Source organism: Tasmannia lanceolata, unplaced genomic scaffold, assembly GCF_043159265.1.
Source record: "Tasmannia lanceolata isolate RefF3 unplaced genomic scaffold, GAP_Taslan_0.1 ptg000004l, whole genome shotgun sequence".
In the NCBI taxonomy this organism is placed as follows: domain Eukaryota; kingdom Viridiplantae; phylum Streptophyta; class Magnoliopsida; order Canellales; family Winteraceae; genus Tasmannia; species Tasmannia lanceolata.
Genome location: NW_027518681.1, coordinates 465,584 through 490,495, shown reverse-complemented (window position 1 = coordinate 490,495; position 24,912 = coordinate 465,584). Strand labels below are relative to the sequence as shown.

Here is a 24,912-nt window from a genome sequence, read left to right as displayed (position 1 = left end):
ACGTATAGTTTACATTTATACGTGGCAAAAAGTGAGTCTGTTTTACTTAACTGACTTTCTTTCCTCTCATAACTCACATCACACAGAAGAAGACGATCGTACCTTCAAAACCCTCCATTTTCCAAAAGGTGAGTTAAATGCAAAAAAATGTATCATGCCTTGTTTCTATAATTTCTTGAGATCAGAACTTATGGATTTTTTTTTCTTTTCTATGTAATAAATGATGATCTTTGGAATATAAATCTTTGATATCAACCTTTTATTTGGGTTCTTCTCAAATACATTTCTTTCTTGTTTGCATGTTGGATTGGATTTTATATGTAGAGAATAATTGGAGAAGAGATTGTAGTTCTTTTATGCACTTTAATGATGTTTTTTGGGGGAAAAGTTAGGACTATGTTAAATTGTTACCATATTAAAAACCCACATTTTGTTACTACATTGCAAAATTGTCAAATTGTTAAGGTTTTGAGAATTAAATTGTTAAACTAAATTGTTCTTATTATCTAACAACAACCCACATTTTTGTTCTTAGAGCTTTCTTTTAAAATATTGGTTAGAAATAAGGGGGTAACTTGTGAAGGAGAAAGGTTGTTAGCGGGAAACAATGGTGGGCTTTACTATATTGAAAGGTGCATCCACATATCATTGCCCTTCTGATCTTTTAACTCTTGCACTTTTATTCTCTTATGAGCTGTGAGTGTTTCCTTGATTTTTGGTGGTTTCCATGTAGATGTTGTGTGGATTTCTTCTCTTTTATTTGTGCCCTTCTCATGGGAATGAATGGTTTTGGCAAAGTTTTGTACTGCCCCATTGTTCAACAAGTAGTGGTTGGAGTTGATGGTGGTTCAAACAGGTTTGGGTTGTCAATACATTATCCCGAAAATAAACCATGTTTTATTATCAAAGATTTAGGGCACGTTTGGCTACCATGATTTCTTTTTTCATGATAAATTGGTGTCTCCAAGTGGAGATGAGGGTGAAGTGGCTAAAAATCAGGAAATAAAAAGAGGAAACTAGTGTCTCCAAGTGATGAAAAGTGGCTAAAAATCAGGAAACAAAAAAACTCTACTAAAAAAAGGATTGACTTTTTCCTAATTTTTAGCCACTTCTTAGGCTCATCTCAAATCTCTCTCCTCCTCCTACCGCCCTACCCCTCTCTCACCACTTGGAGACACCGATTTATCATGAAAAAAAAATTCATGGCTGCTAGGCATGGCACCTAGAATCATTTTAGTATTAGAGATTTTGTTCCTCTTTGTCACAATAGATAAAATTAAAGTGCTTTATGGTAGCAAGAAGGGGAGGAATATGGCTTGAGAAGGGACACGTTACGAGGCAATGTTGATGAACCACTTGAACAATGAGCACAATCAAATATCTAGTATTCATGATGTGAATTCAAAACCAAATAAGTTTCTATGTTGTGGTAGCACAATAAGTTGAGTTTGTTGCATCCGGAATACGTCAACATCCTCAAATTGACACTTCAGGTGCTTCGTAGAGGAACGGGAAATAGTGCATATTCTAAAGGATCTCTGAAAGAGTGATCACCGATCCTTTCAAAGGGAGAAAAAAAAATTTAGAAAGAGAGTGAAAGAAATACGACATATCCCTTAAAAGGAGAGTGGAAAGAAGGTTGGCTAAGTTGAAGTAAAGAAAAAAGTAAATAAAAGGAAGAGAAAATTATTGATTTTTTTCATAAAATTCACGCACACCAAAGCAAACCACTTCCAACCTCTTCTCTTTTGTTGCTAAGGCTCCTTTTAATACAAAAGTGTTCAATTGCCAAAGAATAAGGTCTCACATCCACCACTTCTATTATATATATAGTGAGTATAATAAAATAAAATAAAATCTAGTCTAAATAGAAAAGACTAATGCCTAATTCTATATAGGTTATAGAAAGACAAATACCTAAACTTCTTAGTTCAAGGCAACTAAGTTTAGCCTAGAAGATTTTGAAATAAACTAAATATCCTTCACCATCTTCTCGTTTTTGGCTTCCCAAAAAGTTTAATCTCCTTCCTAATAGCATTTCTTGTGTCACTGACTTTTTCGCTATGCTTACCAGCCCAACCCTCTTGCCGTCTGCATGTGTCAACAATGAATTACGCTCTCCTTATGATATGGAGCCCATCCATGAAAAAGGTCAAACAAGTGGAGGAAGAGATCTTGCATAGCCTTGATTGGTAGGCATGTGAGGTCCACCCTTTTTTCTCCCCATTGGCAGGCATCTGTAGAGGGAGTCCATCATGAATGACGTTGTTCATGAAGAACCATTTTCCACTCTTTCCTTTCGATATCCCAACAAGTGACTTGTCTCATCTTGCCTCTAGGCCTAATCATTTATGGGGCAGATGTACCATCAGGTATTCTGTCCCCCGTTGTTTCTCTTGATTTACCTATTTCTCTTCATTAAGAGCCGTGTTCTTGTACGTTACATCTTTTTTTTTTTCGAATGATTGTGCGTTACATCCTATTTATGATTTTGTTTCTTTTCATCTCTTACTCCGATAGTGTTTTTGTTGTGACCTCATCTATTTTTATTCCCAATATCATTGTAGCTTTGTCTCAACATCATTGGAAAGTTGTTATGGTTCAAGAGATTCATGTTCTTAAGGTGGTGGTTGGTGTTGCAGGGGTTTATAACACCAAGTACAATTCTTATGGATCTCTTGACCAATATAAGACTTGTTTGCTGGTGCATGAGTTCACTCAAACCCACGATCTTGATTTTTTATCAGACTTTTGCTCTGGTTGCCATTATGACTTTTATTTGTATCTTGTTATCTCTTGTCGATCAACATTCCAGTCCTCTCCATTAACTCAATGTGAACAATGTTTTCATGCATTCTGATCTCCAACAAGATGTCTATATGGTTCCTCGTGGTTTCTTGTCTACGGGGAGATTGGTCTTATTTGCAAGCTTTTCAAAGCTCTATGGTTTCAAACATTCTCCTAGAGCTTGGTTGAGAAGTCCAGCACTGCCATTCTTGCCATGGGATATACCGAGAGCTCCTTGGATCATACATTATTTGCGAAAAAGGGTGAGATGGATACTGTCCTTATTGTATACCCAAGACGATATTGTTGTTATGAGCAATGAGAGTCAAGAGATTACTAAGCCAAATCTTTGCTTGAAGTCCTTTTGATTTCAAAGACTCGTTGAAGTACTTCCTCGGTATTGAAGTTGCCACATCTAAGAAGGGTGTGGCCATATCACAAAGGAAATAACCTCTGTACCTTCTAAATGAGACTGGCATGTTATGGGTTATAGACCAGTTGTGTCTCCTATGGAACAAAATCTTCATCTTAATGCAGAAGAGAGTGAGCCCCTAAGGATGAAGGCATGTATCGTAGACTTGTTGGGAAACTGATTTACTCAACCATGACATGATTTTTATCCATATCCTATGTTGTGGGTATGATTAGTCAGTTCATGCATTCTCCTAGGACTAGTAAATCTTGAGTGTATCCAGGATTCTTCATTATCTAAAGTCCAGTCCACGAAAAGGGGTAGTGTACACAAATATGGTCACTCAAAGGTGGAGATCTTTATTGATGCATATTGAGCTGGATTTTCATTTGATAAGAGATCAAATTGAGGCTAATGTTCCTCTATGGATTGAAATTTCGTCTCATGAAGAGAAAGGCAAAATGCGGTTGCTAGATCTAGTGTCGAACCAGAGTATAGTGCAATGTCTAGTGGAACTTGTGAGGTGATATGGATTTGTGCTTTATTAGCCGAGTTACGGATTAAAATCGCTCTTCAGTAAATTTGTATGGGGACAACCAGGCTGCAATTCACATTACAACCAACCCTGTGTAACATGAAATAACCAAGCATATAGAAGTTGATTGTCATGTTATTCATAAAAAGGTGGCTTCTAAAGTTAATTGCTACTAGTGTAAAGACTCAAAAACCATTGACAGATCTCCTAGTAAAGGCTCTTGGGAAATCTAGAATGTGTGAGCTTGGATCCGGGTTGTGCATGATATTTAATAAATATATGTCTATGCTCCAACTTGATGGGAAGTGTTAGTGGTAGAGATGCAAGTTTTCACGTTACATTTGTAGTAGTTTAGTAAATATATCTTCTGTTTTCTGTATTTGTCAAGGGCATACTTATCCTTCATGTTTCTCCTTTTAATTACTTAATATATGAATTGTGTGTAGGGCTTTCTCTACATACAACACTTACGTAAATCTTTCTTATTCTCTTATCCTTTCTTATATTCCATTTCCTTCTCTTCTATTCTCCCTTGAAGCTTCAACCGTAAAAATAACTCACAGCTATAGGTTCTTTAATCATAGGTTAATAACTGTCATATGGAAATAAGAAGTAATAAGAATGCAAACTGGAATCTCAATTTTATGTGCCATTAAAGGAAAATCCATGTCCATGCATATTACGTGCTATCTTCCTGTGTTGTATACTAAGCCAATTTTGGGCATGATTAGGGAACCCATTTGATTTTCTGGCATGTTTTACTTGTGAATAATGATATATTGGTTTTGTAGTTATTGTTCCATGTGTGGCCTTGTCTGTAACATACAGTTTATGGTATCCAATTCTTTGTTTCTAGATATGGCACAACAAGCTCAAGAGAGCTCAAGAATTCCAAGCTGTGATGCCTACTTTGAGAAAATCCAGTCTATGAAAAAGCTCTCGTATGATTTACAGCAATCATTAACTGCTGCATTTGCAAAGATTCCAGTTTCATCCTTTCCAGAAGTTCCAGGGGGCCAAGGTGATTCTAATGCTTGTACTATGCTGTTCATATCATATAATCTGGATATTTCATAAGTATGCTCCTATTTTATCTCGTCACTCTTTCTGAACTAAAACTAGTGAACTCCAAAATATCTTTCCACGGTTTTCTATGCAAGCAGAGTGATTGAAGGGAGAATGGTATTGTGGTCGATATATATATATATATATATATATATATATATATATATATATATATATATATATATATATATATATATATAGTTAGTTAGTTAGTTAGGAGAAACGTTAGGCATAAAGCCCGCAGCAAATTAGAAGGCTTGCAAGAAAGTGACTTATCTCCTGTTCTGATTGCAAGAGAACTGTATGACATGGAAATTACCGAGTTAATCACTTGAGTAATTATGAGTACCTACTACATACTCATTCAAGTCAAATGACCAAAAGCCTTTTGAATTTGAGTTCCAAGCTTTAATGGTTAAACGATCTATGTATTTGTAGGCTCATTCAGTATAAACAGTATCAATAAGTCCAGCGAAAGAAAAGCATAGGGATTATATTAGAATTATTGGATTTTCACTCTCCAATTATGATGGATTACTTCTCCCTGATGCAGATCTGGTGTTCTGAGGGTGATAAGAAGTTAAGAACTACAAGTTCTTATGAATAAATGAATGGAAAGGCTATACATATATGAACATTAGATGGCTAACTGGTATTATTGAAGCTGAAGGAATCTGGAGAATTCACGGAAATCACTTGGAAAAGGCGTCTCGGAAGTTGAAGTGAGCAATTATTCAGAAAGTAGAGGCATGATCCAAGATAAACCACTCTCAAATGGAATAGAAGTATTCAATTACTTCACCGCCTCTTCTCTCCTGAAATGATGGTCCACTCTAATGTGCTCATAATAATCTTGAGCATATTGACAAAAATATTAATTAGAAAAGGCATCCAAGAGTTCTAATGGATACATGATTCTGGAAATGCAAAGTGATTGGGCCGTCTTATTGATCTGAATGAACCAGTCTTTCTGCGAAACTTTCTGCTTTTTTTCCTATTCTGATAAAAAAAACTTTATTTTCATGAAAGGGTTGAATCCTTTACCTCTCAATGTCATGTTTGAGGAATAATATACATTCTGGTGATTTGTATCCAATGATAAATTAGAATTTGAATAACCAAATTGGGCTTCTTTATCTCATGGTAAGACCTATTCCTTCATAATGTGGTATGACTTGGCATGCAATTCATGATTTGCGACTGCCTACCTTTTTGCTATTTCCCCTTGGAGTTCAGAGTTTTACAAGTGCTTAGCTAACCTGACACTTTTTTGTGCATGCTCTTTCATTCGTTACGTTGAAAACCGAGAGATCTCTAATCTCTCAAAATAGGATCAAACACAATGTACAGCAAACGAAAAGAATAGATGAAAGAATCACAATCCCACAAAGCAAGAACACAAAATTTATTTTGTTAGATGGTGTGCCTACGTTCAAGGGAGAAGATTTTCACTATTTCGGGTTAGGGTTACAAAACTCTCCTTTCCTCTTGGCCAAGAAAACTCAAAAAACATTTTACCACTCATAACCCTAATACGTGGCTTTTATGTGAATACCACAACATCAAGAATTACCAAAATGCCCTTTAGCACAAAACCGAAAGTTAAATTTTCATTTCGCATGTGCGTCACGCACATTAGTTCATTAGGATGCTATATCCCTGCCACAATACAAGACATCTATAGAACAATCTCCACCTTGGCTTGAATTCTACAAATACCCAAAGATCAACTACACTGTGTACTCTCTAGAACATAGTTCCACACATCCTACACAAGGTTCTCACCCATTCAACAGCTATTGATATTGTTCAAGTCCAAGCAATGCTTGTACATAGTCTTTGTAATGTATTTTGTCAACATATCCATTGCATTGTCATTTGTATGCATTCTCTTCAAGTGAATACTTTCATCTGCCACCCACTCTCTTATTTTGTCAAGCCTTCTGTTTTATTGGTTAGAAGATTGTGAAAATTTTATTTTGGTAGCGTTACTGTCCAAATAGGAATTTGTTGAACAGAACGCATAAATGTTGTGACATAGTAATAAATTGTTAATGGACATAAACCTAGGAAGGAATGTCAGTTGCATGGAATAATATTACCTTAACAATAGCATAGTTCATGTTTCATGTTGTTTGATGTCTGCCCTTTTTATGATGACACCTTTTTAAAAATTGAAGTTTATTTGTTCTATCCTAATGCCTTTCTTTACTTATGTAGTGATTGAAATTCCAGCGGACACATCTATTGCCGATGCTGTTAGAATTCTATCTGAACACAACATCATGGCTGCTCCTGTGAGAGATCTAGAGGCAGTGAATAGTCTCGATTGGAGGGAAAGGTATCTAGGAATTATTGACTACTCTGCAATAATTCTCTGGGTCATAGAGAATGCAGAACTTGCGGCCTTTGCTTTATCAGCCGGATCGGCAACAGCAGCAGGAGTAGGAGCAGGTACAGTTGGTGCACTTGGTGCTCTGGCCTTGGGTGCAACGGGTCCCGTTGCAATGGCCGGGCTAACTGTTGCAGCCGTTGGTGCGGCAGTTGCTGGCGGAATGACTGCCGACAGAGGAATAGGAAAAGATGCTCCAACTGCTGCCGAACATTTGGGAGAGGACTTTTACAAGGTCCTTCTCACGGAAGAACCTTTTAAGTCAACAAAGGTATGGTGATTTTTGTTCAGCGATCTCTTTCTTTCGTTGGTTTTTTTATTTTATTTTTATTTTTATTTTATAGGTAAGCTGGGGTTTGGCAGAGATTTCTTTCTTGTCATACATTGTTTTGTTTTGATTATTTCATGTCAACCAAGGATTATTGAAATTTGCAGTACTCTCTCTCCTACTGCTGATCTATTTAGTAATAGGTCAGCAGTTTCGTTTTTTGGTTCGACAGTTATACAATAAACATGTTTCTTGTGATTCCTGTGACTGTAAATGCTATGAACAATGAGAAGAATGGCCAGGATGGCAAAATACGAAAAGGGTTTGCGTGTTTTTGTAACAACAACTGTTGCATTCTTGTCAGCTTTGTGTGGTTGATGCAGGTTGCAAATTATTTCTCTTTATATTATTGTTAAGAGCTTAATTTAGATAGGGCCCATCTCATTGTAATTTCTTTTGAGTTAATACAGTTAGTTCTTGTGTTAATATGATAGTTCCCATCTTAGATGATCCTAATGGCACTAATTTTAAGTATTGATTAAGTGAAGTTATACATGTATCAATCCGTGGGGTGGGGATTCAACCTCGATGAGAATATTTTTCTCCTCTTTTCTTCATTTCTTTTTTCTCTTTTTTTCCTCTTCTCCCCATTCTCTTCTTTCTTTTTATATACCAAGGAAGGATGGTTATCTTCTAAGCTTCAACATGATATCAGTCTCAGAGCAAGATCCAAGGCATGGATGTCATAGCACTCTTAACTCTCCACTCTCTTCTCTTGTACATCTTACCTTCTCCACTATGAGAGTCTTTGGGACCTAGGCATAATAGCCATCTCCACTACTGAAGTCATGCATTGTCGATCTTAGCTTCTCCACTATCGGAGTCATTGAGACCAAGATCAAGTTGTTCCAAAACATTAAGCCCACCATTCCATATCCATCTATTACCTCTCAATCACTTTATTGCGTCAAACCCTAATCACACCATCCAAAACCCCTAAAACCCAATGTTCTGCCATTCCAACCCCTAAAATCTCATTCTCCATTTTTAAAATCAACAAAATCCAGAACTGATGTGCACCATGTTTGAGGCCTTTTTTTTGATAGGTAAGCTGGGGTTAGGCAAGACCCCTACCAGATATCATTGATAAGAAATAATGTAAGAAACAATTAGGGGGGCTTAGAAGCCAACAGTCTCAAAGGGATGCAAGAATCCCGTTGGAAACCAATAGAACAAAAGATACAAAAGAAGATTACCGCCTGGTGTAGGGGGTTCCAATTCGGTCTTCGTCAATGATCTTGAGGAGGGATGGGGGGGCCAAAGAGGGATCAGTGAAGATCCCTTTGCAGGGGCAGTTTCTCTTCGAGAGAAAGTCCGCGGCAGAATTTGCTTCTCTCCATGAATGGGAGATTCTCCAACTGTGGAGGAGGAGGAGTTGATTTCTTATCTTGCGCAACGGGGTTCTCTTTGTCCATGGAACAGTGGCAGTCCCCTTAATAATATCAACAATGAAAATTGAATCAGATTCTATCCACAGTGATTGGATGCCCATGGCAATGGAGAGCTCCAATCCTTTAGCAACTGCATCAAATTCGAGCTCAAAGATTTCCTGCTTAGCAACATTTTCCGAGAACATTGCAAGGGATAGCCCATGGGAGCCACGGATAAGGCCTCCAATCCCGCCACCTTCAGGCTCCAAGGAGGCGTCTGCGTTTAGCTTGAATTCCAGGTTATTTGGAGGGATCCAATAACAGATTCTTGGCTCAGCTGTTTTTGGGGAGAGTTTGAGGTTGAAGTGCATTGCGACTTTTTGGTTCTTTTGAGTGGGAATGTCATAGAGATTCATTCCATTAATCTTGGTGCTTGTTTCCATGAGGATGGATCTGAGAATGTATTTCTTGTGGGTGCTCGATGATAGGAAGATTCTTTGATTGCGCTCAGTCCAGAGATGATGGATTAGGGAAGAGAAACAATGCTTTAGGGTAGTTGCCACCAGACCTTTTCCTTTGCTGTGAAGTCTCACCCATTCTTCCTCTTCCAGCAGGGAGAGTCTCAGCCTTCTTCTATAACCAGCTCTCCCGAGAAGATTTTTCCAGATCCAAGCTGAGTAACTACACCGAAAGAATAAATGATCCACAGCTTCAGGCTCAGATTTGCAGAGAGAGCAGATTGGGTCAATCATAATGCCATAAGACCTGATTCTGTCTTTTGTGAGCATCTTGTTGTGCATGGCCTTCCATGCAGTGAAGGCGAAACGGGGAATGTGGCCCTGGTACCAAATGGTTGCCGGCCAAGGGGGCTTAGGAGTCTTATTTCTAAGAGTGTCCCATCCACTTTTAGTGTTGTATGCTCCATCTGTGGCTGGTTTCCAAATGGGATGATTGCATTCATCATCACTTAGAATAATCTGACTAAGTACAGCCTTTTCATCTCTGAGGGATGGAATGTAGAGCTGGGGTTTCCAAATTCCATCCATACATATGTCAGAAAGGAGATTTAGAAAACTGAGGGAGTAATCTGAATTATTTCTGTGGAAGAGAGAGCTCAGCGTTCCAGCTGGAAGCCATGGCTGATCCCAGAGATCAACTTCTTCTTCATTCCCAATTTGATAGCAAATAAAGGGTTTTGCCAATTCCCTTGCTTTGAAGATGTTTCTGATTCCCCAGGAAGGTTTTGACGGCATTGGTGCAGTCCAAATATTTTTTCTTTTGACATATTTGTTTTGAATCCAGTTTGTCCACAGAGATTGTTTCTTTTGAAGGAGGTGCCAGAGCAGCTTGACTTGCAGAGCCCTGCAAATATCTTCCAGAGTTCTGATACCTGCCCCCCCTTCACTTTTCGGCTTACACATTTCAGACCAGCTGATTGAGTGAATTTTTTTGATGCAGTCAGGGCCACCCCAAATGAAGTCTCTGAAGATTTTTTCGATTTGTTTGAGGATACCTTTGGGGAGAGCAAATGAGGAAGCCCAGTAAATATGGAATGAGCTAAGGACTGATTTTACAAGCTCAATTCTTCCAGCTTGAGCTAAGTTCTTGCAGCACCAAAGTTGCATTCGCTTTCTGATCTTCGATATGAGAGGAGTGCAGTCATTTGCAGAGAGCCTAGAAGAGATGAGAGGGAGGCCCAGGTAGGAGATTGGAAGCTTGCCTTCTTTTATTTGAAGCATATGAGAAATTCTTCTTTTTTGAGAGACTCCCAGACCCGCATAAAAGGCTACACTTTTGACCTTGTTCACTTCTAACCCAGTTGTAATAGAAAATTTATTCAGGCAGTTAAGCACTTCTGAGGCACAGGAAATATTCCCATCTGCAAAAACCATTAGATCATCAGCAAACATTAGATGGGTTATGGTGGTGCTACCTCTAGAAAAAGGGGAAGTAGTCCTTTTTTGATTCTGAGCTTCCACAAAGAAAACGGATAACATCTCCATGGTGATGCAGAAGAGAAGAGGGGATAAGGGATCTCCTTGTCTTATGCCATTTGAGGAGGTAAAGTGGCCATGGGGTGAGCCATTGATAATGATAGAGAAAGATGGTTTGTTTATGCATTCAGAAATCCACCCTAACCACTTATCATCAAATCCTTGCTTCTCCATGAACTCCAGAAGAGCATTCCTATTCACATTGTCAAAAGCTTTAGCTAAATCCAACTTGAGGCACATAGTTCTAGGGAATGAGTGGGTGTGAAACTTGTGAAGGAGATCATGTGAAAGAAGGATATTCTCCTGGATTAGCCGACCATGAATGAAAGCTGACTGAGCAGGGTGAATGGAATCCATCACAGACTTTAATCTTGTTGCCAAAATTTTTGTTATAGTTTTATAAACAAAATTACAAAGAGAGATGGGACGAAATTTTTCAGGGGTGGAGGCCTCAAGGCATTTTGGGATCAGGGCAATGAAGGTAGAGTTGATCTCCGAGAGCAAAGTACCTTTAATGAAGAAGTTTTGGATGGCTTTGGTGAAGTCATGTTCTATGAGGTACCAGAAAGTTTGGAAGAAGGCTGCATTAAAACCATCGGGTCCTGGGGACTTGTCCCTGTTTGCCTTGAACACCACCTCTCTAATCTCCTCTTTTGTGACTTCCTTTGACAGGGAGGAGGCTTGATCAGCAGTTAGTCTTCTAATGGGGTTTGGAGGGGGGAGGTGTTGGGATTTACCATTGTTCAGCACCCTAATGAAGTGGTTGAGAAAGATGTCTGCAATTTCCTTGGGGTTAGAGGTTTGGGAATTATTAGGACCATTTATGGCAAGGATGCTATTTTGGTGATGTCTGGATTTCATGGAGGAGTGGAAGAATTTGGTGTTGGAGTCTCCAAGTTGGAGCCATTGCACTCTAGATTTCTGCTTGAATAGAGATTCTTCTAGGGATGAGGCTATTATAAGGTCAGACCTGAGCTTGTCTTCAAGAGATATGAGATCAAGGTTGAGAGGGTCAGATTGAAGAAGGGTTTGGGTTTCAGATAGCTTGTTTCGAATAAGAGGGGTAGTTATGTCCACTCTCCCAAAAATGTCTTTGTTCCAAGCCTTCAAATGGGCTTTGACTTCCTTGAGTTTGCGACAGAGTTGGTACATTGGGTTTCCTTTGAAATTGAAATTCCAAGCTCTTTCAACAATAGGGAAAAGAGATCTGTCCTCAATCCACATGTTCATGAATCTGAAGGGTTTAGGACCAAGGTTTTCCTGAGGGTGAATGGAAATGGATAGGGGGCAATGGTCTGAGATGCCAGGAGGAAGGAATTCAGTGAAGGCTCGGGGGAATTGGTGAAGTCATAGCTCATTGACCAGGGATCTATCAAGCTTGGCTACCTTTCTATTAGCAGAGGATCTATTGTGCCATGTCCAGGATTGGCTGTCTGAACGAAGATCAGTTAAGGAGCAGTTGGTGAGGCATTCATTGAATTCTTCCATCTCATTGAGGTGGTGGTTTGTGTTGCCAAGTCTCTCGCTAGCATATCTGACTACATTAAAGTCCCCCACCAATAACCAAGGGAGAGAAATTCCAGGTTCCAAGCTTTCTAAATTAGACCATAGGGCTCTACGGGAGATATAGTAGTTATGGGCGTAGACTGCAGTAAGGTTGAAATATTGATTGGTTTGGATGATCCGCACCTCTGAATGGACATATTGGCTGGACTCTTCGAGAATATTGATGTCTACAAGGTTTGGGTTCCAGATGATCCAAATTCTGCCCTTTATGACAGCAGAATAGTTGCCATGAACTTTCCATCCTTCACAGACTTGGGAAGCATAGTCATTTAGCTTGTGAATCTTTGCTTTTGTTTCAATAATGCAGCATATTGGAGCCCGAGTCTTTCTGATGAGCTCGGTAATTTCTTTTCTTTTGTTGCTGGTACAGAGACCTCTGATATTCCAGGAATTTACAATCTTCATTTAGGAATAATGGCGAGGGAAGGAGGGCTCATGGAGAGACTTGCTGAATGGCAGGGAGGGGTCTTCTTCAGGCTAGCCAGATCAGGAGGATGGGGGAGGGGTGGGCTCAGAGGGGTTGTTGAGGGAACGGTCTGGCCCAAGAGGGAAGGGGATTGTGGGGGAGTGTCCCTTCTAGAGTGTTGATCTGCTTGGGACTCAGGGCTTTTAATGGAGTTTTTCTTTTTTCCTTTTTTTCTGGATGATGGGGTAGAGGAGGTAAGGTTTGGATTTTTTGATTCAGGGGAGGGGGTGGATTTTGAGTGCAGGTCAGATTGGGGAGTGGCTCGGGCGGCGTCAGATTGGGAATCAGCAGGAGAGGTCAAGGAGATTTCCCGATTCTCACAAAGCTTTCCAGATCCTTGGAAACAAGGGAAAAGGAGGGATGGACATTCCGTAAGGGACTCAATGGGGTATTTCTCTTTTCCTTTTTTTCTGGATGATGGGGTAGGGGAGGTTAAGTTTGGATTTCCTAGCACAGAGGCGGGAGAGGATTTGGAGTGCAGAGTTGCAGCCGACGGTTGGGGGTCAGATTGGGGAGAGGCTGGGGCTGTTTCAGGTTGGGAATCAGCCAAAGAAGCGGGCTGAGGACTGGGTTGGCGATGGTTTGGGTAAGGCAAATGGTTTGCTTCCGAAGATAAGGAGGTGGGGAGCGGGGCTTGAGAGGGCTGAGGAAGAGTTTCTTCCTCAACAAAATCTCCCAGCAATTCAAACACATTTGAGGTGGAGATTTCCCCCCCCAACCTGGCTTATTTCCAGATCAGACTCTGGAAGGAGCTTTTGAGCAGGAGCAGAGATTTCAGCAATAGGACCTTTTACAATCCAATCTTGCTTTGACTTAGGTTTTGGTCTTTGGAATTGGGAACATTTCTCAGTTGAGTGGCTGAATTCCTTGCAATATTGACATGCTTTGGGCCGCCAGTCATAATCAACTTCTTGGGTTTCAATGCCTGTGGGAGTCTGAATGTGAAGGGTATCAGGGAGGACATCATCTACTGATATCTCCACACATATCCTTGCAAATGTTAATCTAGTACCTTCAGCAGTTTGGGTGTCCATGTATAGAGGGCGCCCAATCAGACTAGCAATCTTTCCCAGAGCAGTTGGGGTCCAGAATTTTAGATGAAGACCGGGGAGTTTGATCCAGAGGGGAATGGAGGTTAACCTTGGCTTCTCTAGGGCACATTCTGGTGACCACTTTTGAATGATAAAGGTTCTTCCTCCATAAGTAGTTGGAGTTTCTAAGACCATTGTACAGTCTTCTTCATTGCTGAATCTGAAGAGGAAGAATCCTTTGGGAAGGGCCATGAGCTTGAAGTCTCCTTTTGGCCTCCATTTTCTCATTAGATGCTCTTTTAGTGAAAGGTAGAAGGGGCGTCTACCAAGAAAATAACCCAGGAGGCAGTGGCTCCATTTGTTTGAGGCATTGTGGAAGTCTTCCTCAACTATATTTGCCCTTCTTGGGTTTGTGTCTGCTTCAATGGGAGTGTGAAAAGCAATTTTTGTGTCTACCACTAGAGGCTTAGGGAGGGTAAAGAGAGATTTCCAGGTAGGACCTGGGAGGGTATGGGATTCCGAATTTGGTTCTGTTGAGCTTTTATCTTGGTGAAGAGCAGGCCAGTGGGAATCTTTGGGGGAGTTTCTAAGTTGCAGGTTTGCAGCTAGGGATGGGGAGAGAGGGGAAATAGGGGCGGGGATTGAGATGAGGGAGGGGGTCGATTGAATTGGCGATCGCCCTTGTTGAGTCACTGAGTTAGATTCTCCCAGTTGAGTGGACTCAGTCACCTGAGGAAATGGGGGTTGAATTGCAGAGTTGCCCTCTTCGAAGGGAAGGAAGCTGGAAAGGGAGGCTGGAGGAGGTGGAGTAAGATGATACCTGGAATCCGCATCAAGGGCTTTGAAAGGGATGGATTTTCTGAAGGGGTTAGTTGACACTGGATTTCGGAGAGGGTTAGAGGCTTTTGGGGAAGATGAAAAGGCTCTTACAGGTTTGTCAAAAATTTTGTGATTTCTAGTTCCTCTTTTGTAGAGGGTACCTGGATCGGAGATTGGGGATGATGAGAGAAGGGAGAAGGGGATAGGTTGGCAGGAGGCGGGTTGGGTTGCAAGGAGGTATTTCGAGGGCCAGTATTTTTGCAGGGTGGATTCTGCTATGTTTTTGGGCAAGGGATTCATTTCCGATTGGCTTGGTAGGATTTTTTGAGAGTCCATGCCGGAAACCATGGATGGGGCGAGAAGTCCCTCAGACGAAACAATCCGATCAGCCGAAAGGTCAGGGTCCCTGATTCTGTATTTCGTCAAGGAGTCAACATGGTGGGGAAATCTTGCTTCAGGAGATGCTAGGGCAGGCCATATTCGCTCATCTTCCTCTCCAGATCCGGATATTCCTGGGTCAGGTGGCCTAGGTTCACTTGTGAACAGAGACGAGATTTCCCGATTCATGCCTTTTTCACCAGATGGAAGAGCGGAATCGCTAATTCTCCTACCAGATCTGAAATCAACGGCGAAAATTCCGGCAAGATCGAGAAATTCCGGCCAGATCTTGATAGAAGAAAAAGGAAAAGGAAGATCTACATACCCGTGAAACCGTTCAAGGATGGATGAGGAAGATGGATGAGGATTCCTCACGCCAAGAGCTGAAAGGAAATGAAGGAAAGGGGTTGAGAAAGGGTGTAGAAATGTAATAAAGCCTTAGTGGTGGCATCATTTGTAATTTCTATGCTTTTATAGGTTGTAACGCAGGAATGGAATACGTGTAATAAGAGAGATTGTGAGGGGGTAAAGTGAGCTCTTTTGTAATTGGGAGGGAGATAGTGTTGGGCATCCACTATAAATAGGGCTGTCATTTGAGTTTGAGGGACTTTTGCTGAATTTTTAAGAAGTTCGTTGTTGCTTGTGAAGACATTTTGAGTGTTGTGAGAGAGGAATTCCTGTAAATTGAAGGCCTTCCATCTCTCCTTCCTCCCATCTTGAGGTTTCAGCTGAGGTAAGTATCTTGTTGATTTCTATCGGATTTCAATAAAATTTCATTTCCTTACATCATCTGTAGCTCTTATTCAACTTTGATTGCTATGCTCTTCAATTTCAGTTCAATTACAGAACATAACATAACACTTGTTGTTTTGGACTGCACTTGTTGTTTTGGACTATTCTTCTTGAACAGTTAATTTCTGTTCTTGATTGTTTTCTTGCAGAAATTTTGCATTTCATAAGTAGATATACAACAAGTCTACATTAAATTTGGTCTCATAGCCGAATTTGATCCTCATTTCTTTCTTGCGATCTTGGCCAATTTCCATTTGTTTTCACCTTTGATTGTGCAATCTGTATTGAATTGCCTTTTTTATTGAATTCATGGTTATTTACTCATGAATCAAATAACTAGCAAATGAATTGTATTTCACAATTTCTGCCGTATATTTCTCTTCAATTTCTGCCATTTTTTAATTTCTTTTGCAATTTCCGCCGATTCTTTTGAAAAAATTTGAAATTTGACTTGAATTCTTGCTTCCAGATTCTTGATAACCTCAATTCCATGAATTTCAGTTGATATTGCAATTTTCGAAAAAAATAATAAATCCAAAATGTTGCCGCCATTTTCTTTTTTTCAGCAATTCAATTTTCACGATTTGTCTTTTCATTGTTTTTCTTCGGCAATTCTCCATGTGATTCAGATTTCTTCCATCTTTCCTTCTGTTTTTCGTTTTTTTCCAAAGCTTCGCATATTGGCAATTGACGTCAATTTCGAAATTACCCTATGAAATTCAGTAATTTCTCCCCATTGTCCTTCATTTTCACTTCCTATCAGATCATTGTCAACAATTTAAGTTCTTCTCAATGGAACTTTTTCGATAACTCTGTCCAAGCTGGATCTGAACACTACAGCATTGTAATTCAGAGTTTCAGACACAAAATTGCAGATAGTAGACTTTCTGCACTTGCAGTTCCATTGTTTTTCACCACCAGTTGATGAAGAAATTGTCTTACTAAGCTTTGTTTGAATTGGAGAAACAATTCACTGCTGGAGCAGAAACTATATTTCTGCACAGGAATAGTATTATCAGTCACTTAAGTGGATCTGTACTAGGCACTGGTGAAGACATTCTGGAGCAGATCAGAACCTTGCTATTCGCTTGTCATCTGCTTGTGTTATTGAGTGTGAAGCTATTGTTTTGGAACTCTTCTTTAGTTAGTTGGAATTTACCGAGCAGCAGCAAAAACAGAATCGGTTCTGAGCTTTGATTCGCATTGTTGAATCGAATTAAAGCAGCAAGTCAGTAATTCGATCAGCACTTCCCATTCAATTCGAAGTGCAGCTGATGTTCAAAACATTGGATTGTTTTATTGGAGTTGAAACATTATTTCTGAGCAGATAGGGATGATGAGTATGATGAGTATATCCCTGTGAGGCGTCGGAGGCCAGCTTCCGCTCATATCGACAGCCTATGCCAGCTCATGAGATTCCACCAGCCCATCAAGATACACGATGGGATTCCGGCTTCAAACTAGAGATTCTAGAGTTCACAATATAACTTGACAACAAAATATGTATGAAAATTTATGTATTTGGAGAAACTTAACAATAAAATATGTATGACAATTGAGCTTTGCAAAAACCTGTCATTGTTATAACTGAAAATTGCATTCCACAACATAGCTATGTTCTTCAACAAGTTTCAAGGGCACACCCATCGATAATGTTAATTCCATGTACATGACGCCATGTAACATTTATGCATTCTTTCATTATATTCTTTTTTTGAGGTCTTTTGCTTAATGAAGAAATGAGTATCAAATAGGCCATATAGTGAGATTATCATTTAATTGATGTTTAGGTAATTTTTCTTTTAGATTATAACATGTTTTATGGTTTTTTTTGTAATGTAAAAATTGATGATACCCTCTTATTTCAGGTTCGGTCAATCTTAAAATCCTTTCAATGGGCTCCTTTCCTCCCTGTTGCATTGGACAGTTCCATGTTGAGCGTGCTATTATTGCTCTCAAAATATGGATTGAGGAATGTCCCGGTAATTGAAGTTGGCAAGCCCATTATAAAAAATTTCATTACTCAATCGGCAGTTGTACAAGGCCTTGAGCAATGCAAGGGAAGGGATTGGTTTGAAACCATTGCCGCACGTCCTATTTCTGATTTTGGACTTCCTTTCATGTCACATAATGAGGTATGCTTTACATCAATACAGTACAAGTATTATGCTTTCATATTCATATCTTCCATTTTCAAAGGAAATGCAATAATTAGATGACACAAGCTACATTTTGTGTTCATGTAACCTGCAATTATCAGCATCTGGTTGGATGGCTTCTTAATTTAGATTCTCTTTCTGGATCTATCATGAAATATTTTCATGTGTATTTCTTTTTCTCACATGTTTTCTTAAAACAGCTAGTCCCATGACTCAAATTCAGGATGTGGCTCTGTTCGCAAAATGTCCATCTGCTAACAACACCTTACTTAACCTAACTCTTTCACCATGTCTTCTCATCCATCCCTAATTGAGCCAGTATTCTGTATGCCCTGGTTAGTTAATAGTTATTGTCGCTTCTGAAACGAGAATCCATTAAGCCCTCAACCTCACATTCTTGAAACAGGTCAACCTCACCTTCTGTTCCTGAATTGTTCTAGACCTCATTAGGGAACCAATATGCTGTCGTTTCTCCTCATTCCCCTCAAGCTATTGCCATGTTAGCCCAGGTTCCATAAAATCCCCTTCCTACCTGTGGAAGACTATATTTAGGGATCCTCATTTTCTTGTCACAACTTTTATATGTTTGGGATCCTTTTACCGAGTATTTAAAATGCTTCAGTAATTGTCCTCCCCGTTTCTCCATTCATTCATCTTATGTGCATCTTATTTCATTCCACAATCTAATGTGGGTGCACGCATGTGGCATATGTGCTTGTATACTAATTTGGGGTGGAGGTGCTATGTTAGTCCCTTAGAAAACTTTGTATTTCCCTAGAAAGCAGACTTCTACTATGATGATGCGGCGAGGAATGCTTTAGTGTCTGTTTAATACGTTGGGATTTCATTTGAATTTCTGACCCACTCGTTACCTCGGTTTATTTGCTACTATTTCTTTTATCTGCATGCCTTTTCTTTGTTCGAACAATCTATATGCGTGGACTCATGTGGCATATATGCATGTATACTAATTTGGGGTGGAGGTGCTATGTTAGTCCCTTGGAAGACTTTGGGCCACAATGGCTACATACAACTGTTTATTTTAAACCAACAGATAAAAGAATTGTATCTTTGAATTATGTCTTTAAACCAACAATGGCCACAATGGCTACATAAACTTATAATTCTCATGGTCAAAACTTGAACGGGCTTCAGTTTTGTGCAGTTTTAAATCGAACAAGCCATACAGAGTTTTTAAGTGAGCCTTCTTCTGCAAAGACTAAAGACAGTCTCTTGAAATATTTTTAGATAGTTTATACCAGTGTAGGAGATTGCTAGATCCAACAAAGGAGATTGCTATAGTTGATTATTATTTGTTGGGTATTGGACATGTGGCTACCACGAGTTACTGCAAACTTGAAGATTTCAGAGATTTAATCCAAACTAACAGTTCTGTCAGTCAGGAAATTGTAAGAAACCTGGGATCAACTAACATGAATAACATCAGGCAATCATTATAGCGTACATAGTAAAGCGGATAACCCATTCTCAACTTCCACACATTGGTCTGTTCATCTCCCAAAGCTTTGTCCATTAGTGCAAACTCATAATTAGCCGAGTAGTTTTGAGATTTGACTTGAACTTATGCACAATTATTATATACTTGAACGGAGTAATGTAAATGCATGTAATATGCAAAGATTGATTATCTGGATGTGGATCTCATTGTTTTGTCTCTTTTTCGTGAGAGATTTTACAACATAAGAATTTAAAATCTCTCCGAATAATGCATGGCAAATTTGGTGATGCTTATGCTTCAATCTTATCACGATTGAATTACTTGCCTATCTATGTAGTACCCATGTTGAAAATTGTGGCTTGCTTTTCGTGCATGCTGCAGTTCTGACAGATTGTTCATATATGTGATGCTCATCAGGTCATCTGCATCAACAGTGATGGGCTGATTCTAGAAGCTTTCAAGCGCATGAAGGACAATCGAATAGGTGGCCTTCCAGCTGTAGAAGGCTCCAACAGGAAGATTGTTGGAAACATAAGCATAAGAGACATCAGATTCTTGTTGCTCAAACCTGACCTTTTCTCTAATTTCAGGTATTCTAGGATAAAAGTAATGTTTTCCTCTAGTTTTCAGACTGCAGCTCCTTTAAGAAATATGATCTGAAAACCCGGCCCCTTTCTGGGGGAAACTTTCTCTTTCCCAGTCCTGAGAGACCATTTTTTTGGAACTGGCTATTAGAAATCAAGGAAATATTAGGACTGGTTTCATAATCCCAAGAAAAGGTTGCCTTGGAACACAAAACTTGAAGAAATTTGCGACAAACTCAGAACATCTGCTTGTTTTCTTCTCAGGCCCTGTTTGTTTTGGATTTGGGGAATTGATTTTGGGTCCAAAACTGACTACTGGACTCAAAATTGTGTTTAATTTTGAGTCCAATAATCAGTTTTGGAGTCAAATCAATTCTCAAGATCCAAAACCAACAGGCCTTTTATTACACAATTCTTAATTGTTTTGGGATGACTTTTCCCTTTATTATTTTATTGCAGGCAGCTTACAGTGATGAATTTTATGACAACAATTGCTTCAACAAATCAAGAATTGGGGAAGACAGTAGTGACCCCGCCGATAACATGCAAGCAGAATGCATGCCTAGGGAGTGTGATAGAAAGCTTGGCTTCCAAATCAGTTCACAGGGTTTATGTTGTAGGGAGCGATGGGTGTGAAGTTGTTGGGGTCGTAACGCTGAGAGACGTAATTTCTTGCTTCATATTTGAGCCCACCAACCACTTCGATAATTATTACGGGTTTGCAGTGCAAGAAATGCTGAACCAGTGATAATTCTATTTTTGGAGCCAATAACGACTTAATGCAATGCAGACATGTGGAGAAATTCGCTGTGCCCATTTTCAGAAGATCTTCAATCAATTCAAGGTTCTCTACTATCAACTATTGCCTATGTTACTGGGATTCTTCTGAATTGTTGAAGTAACCGTCCGATTCCAATACTTTAAGATTCAGTGACATTTCTAGATCTTTTTAATCTATTGTTTTCGAAGCATTACATCAAATTTACAATTACCACATGTTTTGGGTTTTATCTATCCAAGTAGTAAGTTTTTTATATTGGAATAAAACAGTACATCTGACTTAATTTTATCTATCGTAATAGTAAGTTTTTATATGGAAATAAAATATTATATTTACTTAACCTATTAAATTTCTCAGTATATGTTGAGTTGGGTGTCTTGAATTAAACCTGATTTGGGGTTCGAAATATTGTGTGCAGCTAGGATGTCGTCGGTTTTTTGGGCCCGGCCCGTTTTAAGTGATTTCGACCCAATAAGAGTAAGTTTGGGCCCGCCTTCTATAAAGGGGTTTTAGGGCTTATTTTTGTATTCTTGTTTTTGAAGTGTGAAAGACTTATTCCGGAGTTCGGGATCAGATCAGATTCGGAATCGGAGAATAGGAACTATCGGAGAGGAAGGAAAACGCTGTTGTAGGCACTAGTCTTTGAGATTAGAAAACGAACTCGTAAAGAGGGGAAAAGGGTGTGCTAGGGTTTCTTGGGGGTTTTGGTGAGAGATACTGATCTTCTATTGTAGTCTCTTGTCCTTGTAGTAGATTTTCTTGTTGCCTCTGCCGTGGATGTAGGCTTCGCCGAATAGACTTTGCCGAACGATGTAAATCTGTGTCTTTGTGCATTTGCTTGTGTTTGGTTCTTTCGTTTTGCTTTGCCATTGCAATCGCAGATTGCTATAGTCTATAGAGGGGTTTTTCACAACAATATATAATCATATTATCAAGTAAACGAACTAAAATGATCCGAATCTGCGAATCTTTTTTTTTTTTCAACTTAGGCGAATCTGATACTCGATACCAGTTTCAATTCCGACACTATCTTTGCTCATGCAATATAGACTGCTGCTATACAAAAACCCATTTCTGATCCTGATAACTGCCTTTTATTGTGAGTGGATTTGGAGAGGAGTAAAAAATGTTTGTTTAAGTTGAAATCCAGTGTTTTCATGCCTCTTGAGGCTGAATGAGCCCAAGTGACCAGGAATTCAAGGAAGTAGGGAACTTCAGTGTAGCAGGGTATTATGTTTCTCCAGTACTCTCACTAGTGTCAATGTGTGATATTCAAGGGAATGCTAGTAGAATAGCTATTTAGAGTACAGGTCTTTGCTGCCAGTGAAGCTTACAATCTCCAAAACATGATGGTTGTGATGTGTGTTGTTAAGTAAGAGTGCCAAGAAAAAACTAGAATGTAATGAATGCTTAATGCAAGAAACTCTTTAGAAAAACTAGAATTTCCGAAGTCCATGTTTGTCAACTCTCAGTAGAAATTCTTAAATTTTGAGCTTTTTACCTTTTGATTCTTAAATTTTTAACTTTTTTCCTTTCCTAATCTTTGAATGGAGGAATGAGGGAGGAAGGCGGGTGGCTACAATGATTAAAATCAAATAAAATCATCTTTGAAAATTTCCAAGTAAATACAATATTCATACTTTTTTTATATATACTCAGGTGAGATTTTTTTTTTGTACCATTATCTTTGCCTTTCTCAAAGAAGCCTTGAGGTTGCTGGATACACCCGTCATTCTTAAGATTATTATTGTGCTAGAATGTCGTCTTCACATCCATTTTCTCAAAACCTTCAAATCAAACAAAGCAAGCACTATATGGATAGAAACCAACTTGACTAGGGGATGCAAAATTTTCAAGAAAGACAATTTCTTTTGAGCAGAATCCCTTGCCAACTAACCTTGTCTTATCTATATCAACTTTCTCCTTTACCCCTTTTATTCCTTTTGGTAGTTTCGCCAGTTCTGACGAAGAGCAGTCATTTTTTCTCCCACATCTTTCTTCTAACGTGTTGAAACCATAGTTGCCCATAGTTGCCAGTGGGGAGCGAGTGAGAGAAGTGGTACTGGGAGTGAAAGCGAGAAGCTGGAAGGGGTTTGAAAAGAGAAATGCAGGAAGTGAAAAGCTATAAAGAAAGTAAAGAGAAAATAAGTGGCAAGCGTCATTAAAAGTCGATGTAAAATATGTAAGAAGTCTCGAAGGAAGCGAACAAGAAGTACATAGAAAGAATAGGCTAGTAGAAGGTTAGGGATGAAGGGTTAATATATGCAAGGATCACATGTAGAAAAGAAGACCTCATGACCAATTATAATTACAAGTTTTAGGAATTTACAGTTTCACATGTTTTATTTATGTATATTTCATATTAAATTTTTGGAAAAAGATCCAGATAATTTTCATTCGAAGCTTAAGATGAGTTTTCAAGTCTTCAAGTCACTCTTTTTTTAAATACGCTCTTTTAGCATTATCAGATGGAGAAAACATTCTTTTAGGAAGAAATAATCGCCTAAATTAAGAGCATACTCTTATTAAGAGGAAATGCATAGGAAGCTTGCTTTCCATAAATTTGGGAAGCAAGGAGAATTTAGATTTAGAAGCCAGTTTCCGAGGAAGTGACCTTCCCATCTAACTAGGAAGTTTCGGGTAGCTATGGTTGAAACACTACCTTCAAATCAACTTGGTTCACAGTCTTCCCTTCTCAATACCTCCAATGTGTTGGGCTCTGCATAATCTTTGCAGCGAGTTGACAAACGATTTGCACGTACTGGATAACCCAAAATTGTGGTGGTGCTTGCTCGGTATTTTCTTCTGTTCCATTTTTCCTTCTGCTTTTACAAATAACTTCAATGAGTATTTTCTTTTATTTCATTCTTCTGTTTTTAGAGTTACTGAAGGTCATTTTATTGGAAAAGAAGTTTTAAGGTGTTCAACTTATATTTCGTACAAGAGGCACCACCCTTGATATTTGATCCAACAACATCACATTTTTTAAGACGCTGCTGTTGGATCAAATATCAAGGGCTGCATTCTCATCGTACTGCTTGCACAAGCATACTCGCTCGGGCACAATATAATTTCTCATATTTTACATTACAAGTGCCTAAACCTTTAGTGGTACAACATGTCCCTGGCTCAATCTGAACTCGACGGCCTCAACCCAATTTCGGCTGCGGCTGGTTTATGAAAAGCCAGTCCCATTTAATTTTAGGTTGGATTAGGCCCTATTCGTTTAAGATTATGATAACCGATTGAGAATCCAAAACCAAATATTGGACTTATAATTAGTCGTAATTTTGAGTCCAATAATTGGTTTTGGATTCACAATTGGTTGACATAATGGGATTATGGCAACTAATTGTCACCTCCCAATCCGATTATTGGACTCCAAATTAATGTATTTTTTAGTCCAATGATTAGATTGGGGTCACAATCGCTTATCATAATCCCAAACTAACAGGGCCATAGGGTTGAGGCCATGGGCAACCCGGACTCGAACTCAAGAGGAGAGCTACATGTAGCATAAGGGGGCAGCTTCCCCTGTTGAGTTTGGCCAAACTCCTTAATAGGCCCAACTCAATTCGGCCCAGCCCCCTTTAAAATCTGAAGCTAGGGGTGAGCATTATTCATTTAAAACCGAATAATTCGGTTCAGTTTTTTTCTCTTCTTTTAGGTTCGGTTTCGGTTTTTTTTTTTTGGGAATTTCGGTTATTTGGTTTCAGTTTTCTCAAAAAAATAAAATAAAATTTGGTTAATTGAATAACCGAAATTATGGATGAAAACCATTTTTTTCCAAAAAAAGTGCTATATGTGCACTCCAGAGGATGATCAAAACCGTCCATTTGATTGATCACAACTTAATTAGGTAGTGCTCAAAAAATCATTTCGATCGGACGATCCTAGCTTTCCGATCCAAACCGAAATTTTGATTTTTTTTCTCTTTTTCTCCCACAATTCGGTTCGGTTTCTGATAATTTCGATTCGGTTTCGGTTACCGAAA

The 24,912-nt window shown here is 39.1% G+C and overlaps 2 protein-coding genes across 2 annotated transcripts; one reads left to right on the top strand and one right to left on the bottom strand.

The window, feature by feature from the left end:
• LOC143875984 (Cystathionine beta-synthase (CBS) protein) lies at positions 1–21,201 on the top strand. The gene is made up of 6 exons (XM_077377563.1): positions 1–128; positions 4,591–4,755; positions 7,020–7,462; positions 17,804–18,070; positions 19,971–20,143; positions 20,597–21,201. The coding sequence occupies exons 2-6, from the start codon at positions 4,593–4,595 to the stop codon at positions 20,883–20,885; spliced, it is 1,335 nt and encodes a 444-aa protein (XP_077233678.1). The 5' UTR covers positions 1–128; positions 4,591–4,592; the 3' UTR covers positions 20,886–21,201.
• LOC143875681 (uncharacterized) lies at positions 8,745–11,190 on the bottom strand. The gene is made up of 2 exons (XM_077377286.1): positions 9,165–11,190; positions 8,745–9,130 (listed from the first exon to the last, which is right to left on the bottom strand). Exons 1-2 carry the CDS (start codon positions 11,121–11,123, stop codon positions 8,987–8,989), a joined length of 2,103 nt encoding a protein of 700 aa, XP_077233401.1. The 5' UTR covers positions 11,124–11,190; the 3' UTR covers positions 8,745–8,986.
• Positions 21,202–24,912: the final 3,711 nt, after the last annotated feature.